The sequence below is a fragment of the Myotis brandtii genome, unplaced genomic scaffold (assembly GCF_000412655.1).
Source record: "Myotis brandtii unplaced genomic scaffold, ASM41265v1 scaffold237, whole genome shotgun sequence".
In the NCBI taxonomy this organism is placed as follows: Eukaryota; Metazoa; Chordata; class Mammalia; order Chiroptera; family Vespertilionidae; genus Myotis; species Myotis brandtii.
In genome coordinates this window covers 5,153,579-5,165,835 of record NW_005358943.1, presented here as the reverse complement: position 1 = coordinate 5,165,835, position 12,257 = coordinate 5,153,579, and the positions used below count along the sequence as shown (strand labels likewise).

The 12,257-nt window shown below is 39.3% G+C and overlaps 1 protein-coding gene across 5 annotated transcripts in view; it reads right to left on the bottom strand.

The window, feature by feature from the left end:
- GRIN2B (glutamate receptor, ionotropic, N-methyl D-aspartate 2B) overlaps positions 1–12,257 on the bottom strand; it is a 441,978-nt gene that overhangs the window by 19,934 nt on the left and 409,787 nt on the right. For all 5 annotated transcript variants that reach the window (XM_014540193.1, XM_014540192.1, XM_014540194.1 and 2 more), the window contains 3 exons: positions 5,468–5,628; positions 3,155–3,342; positions 499–737 (listed from right to left, as the gene is read on the bottom strand). In XM_014540193.1, coding sequence (XP_014395679.1) covers positions 499–737; positions 3,155–3,342; positions 5,468–5,628 — 588 coding nt within the window. The remainder of the gene's footprint in view (positions 1–498; positions 738–3,154; positions 3,343–5,467; positions 5,629–12,257) is intronic.

Below are 12,257 nucleotides of genomic sequence, written 5' to 3'. Positions count from 1 at the left end.
GAAAACCAAATGTCCAAACCCTACACAGAAAGCTGTTTCTTGAAGGAAAAAAAGTAGCAGCACCTGTTTTTTTTCTTTTAAAAAAAATATATTTATTGATTTCATAAAGGAAGGGAGAAGGAGAGAGAGAGAGAGAGAGAGACAGAGAGAGAGAAACATCCACGATGAGAGAGAATCATTGATCAGCTGCCTCCTGCACGCCCCCACTGGGGATCAAGCCTGTAACCCAGGCATATGCCCTTGGCCGGAATTGAACCTGGGACCCTTCAGTCCGCAGGCTGATGCTCTATCCACTGAGCCAAGCCGGCTAGGGCAGCACCTGTTTTTTAAGCCCCTGGAAATTATGTCATGCAACCCCACTGGGGAAACATACATGATGTGGTTTCTTGCTTCAACAGCACAGGCTGGAGTCAGTGCCCTCCTGGGTCTCTCGGTTTTGCACAATGCTAGACTAAGCTGTCTTTTATAGGCTCCAGGCACCTAAATCAGCCCACTTACTCTGCTGATGGAGAAGACCATGCCAGGCTTGCCGGAACAGACACCCATAAAGCAGTGCCGGAACTGCCAATAGAAAAGGTGTTCACAGATGAAGGTGATAAGGCTGAGAGCCATGGCTGCTCCCAACATGTAGAAGACTCCTGCCATGTTATCAATGTCCAACTGGCTGCTCATGACCTCGTTCTTCTCATTGTGGCAAATGCCAGTGAGCCAGAGAGCTTCCAGCTCCTCCATCTCCCCTGGAAACAGGGCAGGAAGAATAGGTAAAGAGAAAAGAGCAGAAGAGTAAAAACAAGGAAGAAAGAGGGGTGTTGGGGAAGAGAGAGAGAAAAACATGAGAGAGAAAGAGACAGGAAGACATAAAGAAAAAATTAATAGAGAGTTAACAGTAATTTTATTAATACTATTATATTCAATAAGTATTCATTGTATTCAACAAGTATTCATTGAAAACTTAATAAAGGTACCGCAGAAAATACAAAGATATGAGGCATTAACTGCTCTCCATTATCTATCCAGTGTAAATCAGTATATACATAATCAATATGATAAACTATATGCAAGTAACAAGAGTTCAAATTAGTGCAAGTAATTTTGTGGGTGAGTGGCCAGTAGGTGTTCATGAGAGAGATAAGACTTGGAGGTGGGCATGGTAAGTGGGTGTATTTTAATGTATATTGTATGAAAATGCACTCCAGGCAGCAGAAATAGCAGGATCAATGGAAGAAAGGTGGAAAATTGAAGGCTTGTTTAGGGAAAGGCATGCGGAACAGTTCAAACAGAGTACAAGTAGGCAAAGAAAGCTGAATAAAAAGGTTGGTGCAGGATTGCTGAGGGCTTGTGCATCAGACTAAGCATTTGGCACTTTATTTTGTAGACAGTGAGGAATAACATCATCAAACAAGTGATTCAGAAAATTGCTCTTAAACAAATGTGCAAAGCAATTGCGTTAAGAGAGGAAAGACAGAGATTAGCAGAGAGATTGACTGATTCCCTAGGGACCCTCAGACTTACTGGTCTTTTGTTGCCAAGGAAAATACAAACATTAAGAGTAAAGGGAAGTGAGCTTGAATAAAATGAGACCACCAAATTCAGACCTGCCTCCTTTTAACACTGCTTAAAGGAGCTTTGATGGACTCAATTCATGTCAGGTTTCAATAATCTTTATCCATTTCACTACATACTAGGACTCAGAAATGTAGAGAACCTAAACAAAAGGGAAATGAAAGAAACCACGTGCCCTGGAATGCATCTAATTCTAGATGAGCAACATTCTGAAAATCTCATGAAGGGAATTTCCTGTTCCAATAGTTCTGGTTTGGCTAAAAATCTGAACTTTGTGCAATCTGACTAGAGCTTTGGTCACTTTTTCAAATCAGATTTATTGCTGTTCTTCCTCAGAGGTAGATCTCTATTATTACTAAAATCAGAGACGCTCTCACACCAAAATGTCCAGTTAACAGCCCAGCTGTCATCCCTCCTCTTTCCAACATCAATCAAATCATCTTATATTCATTTCTTTGACCAAACTGTGATTCTCCTAACTAGTGGAGCAACCACTTCACCTGAGTCTGAAAATCAGAGCTGTGCTCTTCTGCCTCTTATCTCATCCCTAACAGCAACGATTCTGCAGACATAATTTAGAGAACTGCTTTGCTGATGGCCCGTGGGGCCAAGTATAGAGTCAAGTTGCTCAACCGTAACTGGATTAGCTTCTCTGAGACCAACAGGAGGAGGAGGTACTTTGGACAATAAAGTGAAAAGGGATGCAGAAAACATGCTATAATGAAATAGGAGATGCAATTTTTTTCAAAGCAAGTTGGCTGCTCAGTCTGCTGCCGGAATGGCACTGGGGAATACCTTATGGTGTCTGCCGCCTACCTCTTCCAGCTGAAAGAACATGATGGGAGAAAGGGAAGAATGAGTAGATGGACACAAGTTGATTTCTCTACCCTTTCTCTGGGTACATACAGAGCAGAGACTTTCCAAAGTTCCATCCACTTTGCCCACATGTGAGATGATTGTTTGGAACATCTTATATCAGCCTCTCTTACTCCCTGGAGGTTTGATCATAGCCTGCAATTCCAAAACATACCTCCTTGATCAACTACTTTAATCTTATGTCCTGTCTTTCACCCTGTCATAGTTTGAATTGTGTCTCCTGAATTCACATGTTGAAGTCCTTGGGATGTGAACTTTACTTGGAAACAGGGTCATTGCAGATGTAATTAGTTAAAATGAGGTCATTCTGGAATAGAGTGGGCCCCTAATCTAATGTAACTAATGCTCTGAAAAAAGGGGGAAATTGGACACATGCATATAAAGGAAAAAACATGCACAAAGGGAAAAGCCACCGGAACTTGACAGTAGAAATGCAAAAATTCTCCCTGGCAGCCCTCAGAAGAAACCAACGAACACTTTCAGCCTGAACTTCTGGCCTCCAGCACTATAGGTCAATATATTTCTGTTGTTTAAGCCACTCTGTGGTTCTTTGTTATGGCAGCCTTAGGAAACTAATACAAACCCCCAAATCTCATAGTGTATTGTGACATGCTTTCCTGGAGATGCAGGGATTAGCAGAATGGAGAAATCAGATTGATGTTTTGGACTGGCCATCAGAAGAGGCTAAGAAGGCACTTTCCTTTTGTTAACTTACCATCTCCAAAGAGTTGCAGGATAGCAAGGTCCACCTGGCGTTTCCACCCAGAATCTTTTTGGATGGCAATGCCATACCCAGTGGAAGCAAAGACCTTCCCGCTGCCAATGGTCACCAGCTTGCAGCCTTCGTCTCTGCCTGCCATGTAGTTGAGCACTGCTGCATCATAGATGAAGGCATCCAGTTTCCTGTGCAAGAAAGAAACAAAGAAACCCAATACAGTGGAGGAATTTTAGTACAGAACTACCTATGGGGACATTAACATGAAGCAGTAGGGCTCCAGAAAACTGTGGGGAGAATTGGTTCAAAGAAAGGCTCAAGTTGGAACTCAGCCAGAATCTACCCCAGGTTATTCTTTATGTGATTTCAAGTTGAAAGGAGGAGTTCTTTCCCTCCTACTAGGAATGATGAGAATGTAAGTTTGGCCTGAAGCCAACTCATAAGCTGGGTCTGAAAGGGAGAGGAAGTAAAAAGGAATCAATAAAAATAATAACAGAAATAATGAAAAGTAACCATCACAATGATAACAACAAATAGCATGGGTTAGATTTATATAACATTTTTCATTTTCCAGTTCATTACAGTCCAGAGTGGGGATAAGTGTAGGTGTATGTATTTCAATAGATGTGCAGTGCTATTTTTGTGGTCAGAAAGGTCTCAATATTCTGCTTTGCTGCACAGGGAAAAAGGAATAGTTGGGGTGGTGGCAGCACAGGCTTGTATTAAGAGCAAATGTGTGAAACTAACAAGAGAATGCAACATAGAGAACTCAGATCTCTTGAATTCCTAAGCATATATAAGAACCTCCTTTTACAGGGGCGGAAAAAAGTAGGTTTGCAGTTGTTTGTATGGTAAATAATACAAGAATAAACAAATAATACAAGAATAAACTCTGTATTTTGTATACTCATAACTATAAACCTACTTTTACCTACCCCTTCATATTGTATTTTGCAAGAAGGGAATATGTAGGGAAGTGAGTAGACTAGGAGTAAGAGCGGAAAGGCATAAATCAATATTTGAAAGCAACATTCAAGCACATAAAAGGTAGAGGAAGAAATTCAGACATAACCATATGGATAATAGAGAGGTCTTCAAGAAAAGCATCCATTATCCTTTACTTATGTAAGTAAAGCTAGCTTTATTACCCCTCAGGAAAAAATAAGCCCTTTCTGGTGTGATAAGCCTTGCATCATATTTAAAAAGGCCCATGAGGGCCCTATAGAAAGCTTTGATATGATTAATAACTGTGGTGTACCAAGGGCCAGACCAACCAACCCAGTCCTATCCCCAAGCTCAAATCCCATCATCTAAAATCTGCTGTGACTTTATGGTGATAAGATAGAGTCATTTGAAGGTGGGTATGAGTGGGTGGGAAGAGCTTAACCAAAGAACTTATATGCATATATGCATAACCCATGGACACAGACAATAATGTGGTGAAGGCCTAGGGCAGGGGGCAGGTGAGGGTGGGCTAGAAGGGGTTAATGGGGGAAAAAGGATACATTTGTATTATTTTCAACAATAAAGATAAATTTAAAAAAAGAGAGAGTCATATTATAACATACCAAAATACTTAAATAACAGTATTTAGGTAATCATGCATCTGGTGGCTCTTCCAGAACTGAAGCCACCAGAAGGTCCAACTATTGCTAGTTATCATACAATACAGCCCCCCCCCCCCAGACCCCAACATCTATAATGCTCAACTGTCTGTCTTATTCAACAGCTGTGGTTTCAGGAGGCCAAATGAGTAAAGAGATCAATGTGGCTGGGATTATGCAAGCCAACACATTTGCAGATCATGAGCTCCTTTTAATGAACAAATATTTCCTAGAGTATAGAGCTGGATCAAAGAATAACAACAACAAAAACAGAATGAGAGATCAGTCAACATATTCTTATTGTTTGTTGTCTAAAAATGTTTACCCTTTTTTGTTTTATTTCTCCCTTGTCTATGAGATACTAGAACCATCATTTTCACCTCTTGTTCATCAGGTCTTTATTTGATGTGTAACACATGAACCTTATCATTGACTCTTCGCTTCTACTTTTATATCTATTCAAATTCTTGTTTCATGGTTGCATTGATGCAAATTGTAAAACATATACATAGAAGCAAAAATAGCATAGGAATCCTTGTGCACTGGCCTGAATTATACTGTTTAATTTAACTTGGAAATCCATGAAGAGCAAGTGAAGTATTCCCTGCTGTAACTTTGTGTGGCACCCCAACATAGTACATCTGATTCAATGTACGTTTAATAATGTGAGAAACATACCACAGACTCTGAGCTTGGAAGCAGTTCTTACCCTGTTTTCAGGGAGAGCAACGCATCATCCACATCCCTCTGGTTGAACTTTCCCATGTAGGCATGCATTTCTGCATAGTTATTGCGAATATTCCTCTCTGTGCTGCCATTGGGCACCGTCCCAAAGCGAAAAGGGGGTGAGAAGTCATTAGGTCTCTGGAACTGGAGAGATAGAAAGGGAGAGAAAGAGAAAGAAAATGCTTCAGAAAGTGTGAAGAAATATTAAGTCAGTATTAGTGGATTTATAATGGAACAGACCCAACTATAGTTCACCAAATACACTAGTCCTCACCCAGGAGTCACCCAAAAGTAGACTTCAATTCAACTCAATTTGAGAGTTATTTGCCTGACTAATCTACAACCCCTGTGTGCTCCTTTTATGCATACTGCACAATACCAGTGACAATGGAAACAAGCCGTGGCACACTACTCACCTTTATTTCTGAACATTGTGTAAAATCTGCTTCCAGGCCTCTTATTTGGGGGCTAAATATATTGTCCCTGCACTATTAAGGCCATAGGACCTTGATGAGGCAAGCTGCATAGTACTCCTGAAAATAATTTGCTGGGTATCAAATACATTTTACTAAGGAATTTTCTCTTGACCTTCCCTGATGCATTTAAAGCTCATATTCATCCTACATAAGTTGTAGGATATATTTTAAAATCAAATACAGTTTTAATTAGGTATCCTCCCTTGCTTAAGAACTGAGAGTGGCTCGCTAGTGCCTACCATAATAAAGCGAAATCTCTTGGATTTTCACTCCATGACATCAGTTTTATTTCTGGCTCTTGCCCTGCAATGACTAAGTCTGTGTGTTGCTCCCTAAACATATCATTTGTTCATTTGTATCTTTATAGTAGGTCCCCTAAGCATGAACTCACCTTTCTCTCTAGGTCAACTCATATTCTTCGTCTCAAAATATAACTCAAAGCAATTTCTCAGGAAACCTTGTATGAGTTCTTTCTTCCATTAAGCCTACCCCATAGCAAACCATCAGTCCTTGGTGTTCTTTGTTTAGAAGATCATTCTAATTCATACTACAAATTCTATTACTCTCTAAATGAGCTGGTTAAGTTATGAGAGATAGTTTCTGATGCAGTCACTAAGAATTTAAGCTCCATGACTGATACAGATATAGATTGATGACCAACTTTGCCACTTACTACTGTGTGACCTTGTGCAAGGAACATGAACTCTCTGAGTTTTTGAGATTGTTGGGAGGATTAAATGATATGAAGTAGAATAAGTTCTTCATACAGCACCTTGCATCCAATAAGTGCTCAATAAATAGGCTCAATAAGTGTTCCTTTTATTACTAGTATTTTAATTCATAGTTATATTCTGTATTCTCTAGCAAACTTAATGCTCTTGGAGCTTCTCATTCTATTAGTACAGCATGTCCCAAAAATGTATACACACTTTAACAGATGATAGTTCAATTTTGAAAATGAAACGTATTTTAATAAACATTGCCTTTATAATTATTCAAAGTGTGTGTATACATTTTTTGGGGCCATACTATATAGCAATGAACAGATAGGATATGACAAGAGTAGCTCTGTTATGCTTTGGCATAGGAAATGATGTAGATATTTTTTAAAGTCTTCTTGGTTTCAATACTATACCATGTACTTGGGAGATACATTTGAAAATCTAACCTGCCAATTAAGGAGTACACTGAACCTTTGGAGTAGCCTGGACTTAGAGTCATTCTCTTAGGGCCATTCTCTTATAGCCATTCTTTCTCCTTTCCTTAATCTGAGAAGGTAAAGAGCATCTCAGAATATGGGTTTCAAGGACCACAACAGGACACAGTACCAGGAACCATAAATGCCATCTTACTTTCTCAGAGTTGGCCATAGTTAAAAGTAGAATCATGCAGTGGTATTAGGCTATCTGTAATATATCAAATATCACTACTTTCTGACTTAAAAAGCTCCCGGTCTGACTTACCACAGTGCTTTTTGCCATTAAGAGTTTTTGTTTAATTATTTTGAAAAGGATTGTGATTTTTAAGTCAATGAAGTTACTACAAAAAAGTCAAAAAATTATTGGAGTTGGATGAGCCACTCAAGTTAGCTAGTTCAAACCTTTTATTTTACAAATGAAGAAACTGAGGCCCAAAGAGAACAAGTAGTTTTTCAACTGTCACACTGTGGCAGTGGTAGCTAACATTATCAGGGATCAATTAATACTACAACTCATTGTCTTCAGCAGAGAGCAAATTTAAAGAGAACAAGTATGTTCTTTACTGAAAGAGACAGATACTAAAATGCTATGCACATCACTCTCAATGATAACACTTCAGATATCTGAAAAAAGGTTTCCTCCAAGTCACAAGTGGAATAGATACCATTGCAGGCAGCAATGTAACCAAATAAACTCCCTTTAATCAGTAATTCTCCACTTTGCCAGGACATCGACAACCAATGCTCACTGTGACTAAGATACTCTAGGGCCCAAGGTATCTTCTGAAACATTAATTCTGGTATAAATTTTTATATTCTATTTTTTTAAATTGGCAATCCACGAAAGGTATATGGAACAATTTTGATTAACCAAATGGAATCTCGAGTACCTAGAGTACCTCATTTCCTGGTGAAGCTGGATTATGGAAAGTTTCCAGATTACTCTTTAATAACTTTGAATTTTAAGTTATGTTTAGATTTCTAGATGCTGTTTTATAACCATATGCCTGAATAACTAAAAGCTAAAGAAATGATAAAGGACCTCAACAGACAAGAGAACTTTGAAAAAGAACAAAGCTGGAGGACTTATGTTATCCGACTTCACAACTTATTTTAGTACATGACAGTGTGACATTAGAATACAAATAGTAAAGAGATCACTGTAAAAGAATAAACCAACACATGCCTACCAACAGACCAACACATGTATATTGCAAAGGTAATTCAGTGGAGATAGGACAATCTTCAACAAATGGTGTTGGAACAATTGGATACCCATATTCGACAAACAGAACTTCATTCCATACTTCACAAGGTATACAGAAATTAACTCAAAGTGGGATGTATATCTAACTATAATTACTAAAATTATAACATTTTTAGGAGAAAAATCTTTGTAACCTTGAGTTACACAATGATTTTTTAAATATAATACCATAAGCACAATACACACACACACACACACACACACACACACACACACACACACACACCAAAGATAACCTGGTCTTCATCAAATTAAGAATTTCTCTTTGAGGAACCCAGGATCATGAAAAGAAAAGCCAGTGACTGGGAGAAAATATTTGAAAATAAATTAAAGCAATTAAAACACTGAAGGAATTAAATAAGAACATAGCAAGGCTCTTACAGTTAAAGCACCTTCCCTAAGAAAACAATCAGAGAAATCAGTCAGCCCTGGAAAAATGCAAAGGCAAAGTCCTGTGGAAGTCAGACAATTTGGAGGCAGACGACATAGATTTGAATCCCAGCTCTGTTTCTGATCAGCTGTGTGTACAAGGGCAAGTTACTATATTCACGAAGCCCCATTTTCCTCTAAGTATTATTTTTCAAGAATAATAAGGTAATGTATAGGAAATCACTTAATACAGTATCTGGCACATGGTGGAGTCTCAAAATTATTAACTGCTTTTACAAGGATGAAGTTCTAATCTTTAAAATTGCCTTATGGTAGGCAATGTTCCCTAAGATTGAAAACTCTTATTCTCTAATTTGTTCTTTAAACTAGGCCAGTCTGGGGACCAACAGGGAGGGAGTGCATCACCCCAGAATTAGCCAAAGCAGAAGCAGAACTGAGCTGGCCTTTTCCTTTGAAAATTCTTGTCCTAGCTTGGTGAGGTTTAAATAAAACAGGTTTTTAAAAATAATATTCCAAATACCTGATGCTTCCAGTAAATGCCGTGTAATAAAACACCCCAAGCCGTGAGGCATTATGTAGCACTTCTTTAACCTGAGAGGCAATCAATACTCTCTGGGGCTTGGGAAAGACAAAAATTTAGTACTGTCAAGACCCAGGAGTCTTAAAATCTATTTCTTGACCCCCAAGAAACAATTTTTTATAAAAATTTTAAAATCTAATACATCAAGGAGACCAGCATTGGGTTAAAAAGACCAGTCTTATTTTAAAGTAGGGAATTTTATACAGTACTTCTTCTTTATTTTACTTTATTACATTTATTGGGGTGACACTGGTTAATAAGATTATATAAGTGGCCCTAGCTGGTTTGGCTCAGGGGATAGAGTGCTGGCCTGCGGACTGAAGAGTCCCGGGTTCGATTCCAGTCAAGGGCACATGCCTGGTGGCAGGCTCAATCCCCCATGAGGAGTGTGCAGGAGGCAGCTGATTAATGATTCCCATCATTGATGTCTTAATCTCTCTCTCCCTTTCCCTTCCTCTCTGAAATCAATAAAAGTATATTTTTTAAAAGCTTATATAAGTGTATGTTTCTATGATACATGATCTGAATATTGCATTGTGTTCCCACCACCCAAAGTCAAATCACCTTCTGTCCCATATGTCTGGTCCCCTTCACCCTTTATTGCCTCCTCACCCCCTTCCCTCTGACTCACAGATATATGAAAAGATGCTCAACTTCACTAGCTATTAGGGAAATGCAAATGAAAACCACAATTGGATACTACCTCACACCTGTTAGAATGGCTATGATAAACAAGACAAGTAATAACAATTGTTGGAGAGGTTGTGGAAAAAAGGAACCCTCATTCACTGCTGGTGGGAATGTAAACTGGCACAGCCAATATGGAAAACAGTCTGGAGATCTACCTGAAAATTTTGAAAACATTTATTCACAAAAATATATGCACCCCTATACTCATAGCAGTATTATTCACAGTGGCCAAGACATGGAAACAACCCAAGTGTCCTTTGATGGAGGACTACATAAAGATGTAGTACATATATACAGTGGCATACTACTCAGCCATAAGAAAGGAAGAAATAGTGCCATTTGCAACAACATGAATCTTGAAAATACTATCATGCTAAGCGAAATAAACCAGACAGAAAAAACTAGGAACCATATGATTTCATTCATATGTGGGATATAAAACTGAAGCTCATATACAGTACTTCTTTCTTACTAGTCACCTGTGGTCAAAACAGGGCTTCCTTAAACTTGGAATTTTTTTCTAGAGTTGCCCAGATTAGGATTGTAAACAAAACAAAACACACACACACACACACACACACACACACACACACACACACACACAGACACACACCAGCTTCAGATAGGGAAATAAAAACACAAAATGGAAGGTACCTGAAGCCCTGAAGAGTTCAAGTAAATTGTCTGAAGCCATGTGGTGAAGGAGGAGGACTTGTCCCCCAGGAGCTGAGCCTTTTCTAGGTGGGCTCAAACGCTAGCCCACAAGTCCCATTCCTGCTTACTGGGGAGTGATGGCATGTCAAATGCCAACTCCCACTCCCTCTCTGGATCCAACACATGGCTTTCAGCACTTCCTGCAAGCACACACTTGTGCAAGGGCAAAACAATGCCAGAATGTTATGAGAGCTGTAATCTCACTTGCTCCTCCTTGAGAGGGTCAAGGAGTCAGAATCTAGCCTTCTGAGATGTTCAGATCATCATCTCAGCCTCATCGTAATGACCTCAAAGTGAATTAGACTTGGAAGTCATGCAAGGACAAAGGTGCCAGGAGTAAGGTCCCTGCCCCCACCCAAAGATGATCAGACTGGAAGGTTCTGTTATGGCTGCTGCCTTCTCCCTAGAGAGCCTCTTACACGGCCTGTTACAGAGAGAAAGGGAGAGGGGAAGAAGTCAGGGAAGTAGGAATCTGATCCATTTCATTTTTATTTATTAAATAAATATATAAATTGACTTTCCTATGTATAAGGCATTATTAATTCAACACCTATGTATGTGCTTGGAATAAGTCATTTTATCTCCTTTAACGATAATAATTAAAATGCATTAATTCATTTGGCAAATATTTACCGAGCATCTATTAGTGCAGATGACTGTATCAGGAACTGAGGATAAAACATGAAAAAAAAAATCAGAATCTGTTTTTTAAGACATTTCCATACCAGAGTGTCAGAAATCTAAATACTCATTCAATTTTTAATCATTTATTTTTTCATTAATTCATTTGCCTATTCATTTATTCTTTCATTTATACAGAAATTCAGCAAGTATCTGTTGGCATCTACCATGTGTAGATACTTTTCTGGGTGCTGAGGATGCAGTATTACAGAAGACTAAGATCCTGCCTTCAAAGAATTGACATTGTAAAGAAGTGGGGCAGATAAGCCTATTTTTTCACTTCTTTTTAAAAAATTTAATGTAGTGGACTAATGTTAGCCACAAATTCTTTGCCACTCCTTGCATCAAGAGGTGAGGTCTGTGTCCCCTCCCCTTGATTCTGACCTGGCCTTGGTGACTTGTTTGACCAATAGAATGTGCAGAAGTAACACGCTGGGACATCTGGGACTAGGTCACATGAAGCTTTGCAGTTTCCACCTGGGCCTCTTGGAACCTCATAGTGAGGGAAGCAATCCCCCCTCTAAGAAGTCCAACAACCCCAAGGCCACCATGTTGGAGTCACCACATGGAAGTCCTTCTGCCTACAGTCCCAGCTGAGCCCAGCCTTACAGTCCTTCCAACTGGGGCACCAGCATTAGAGTGAAGCCATCTTGGACCTTTCAGCCCAGCCCAGCCACTAGCTGAACACTGAGTGACCTCAGTTGATGCCACACAAAACAAAGAATCACTCAGTCAAGTTTTGCCCACATATCTGACCCACAAAATTGTGAAATACAA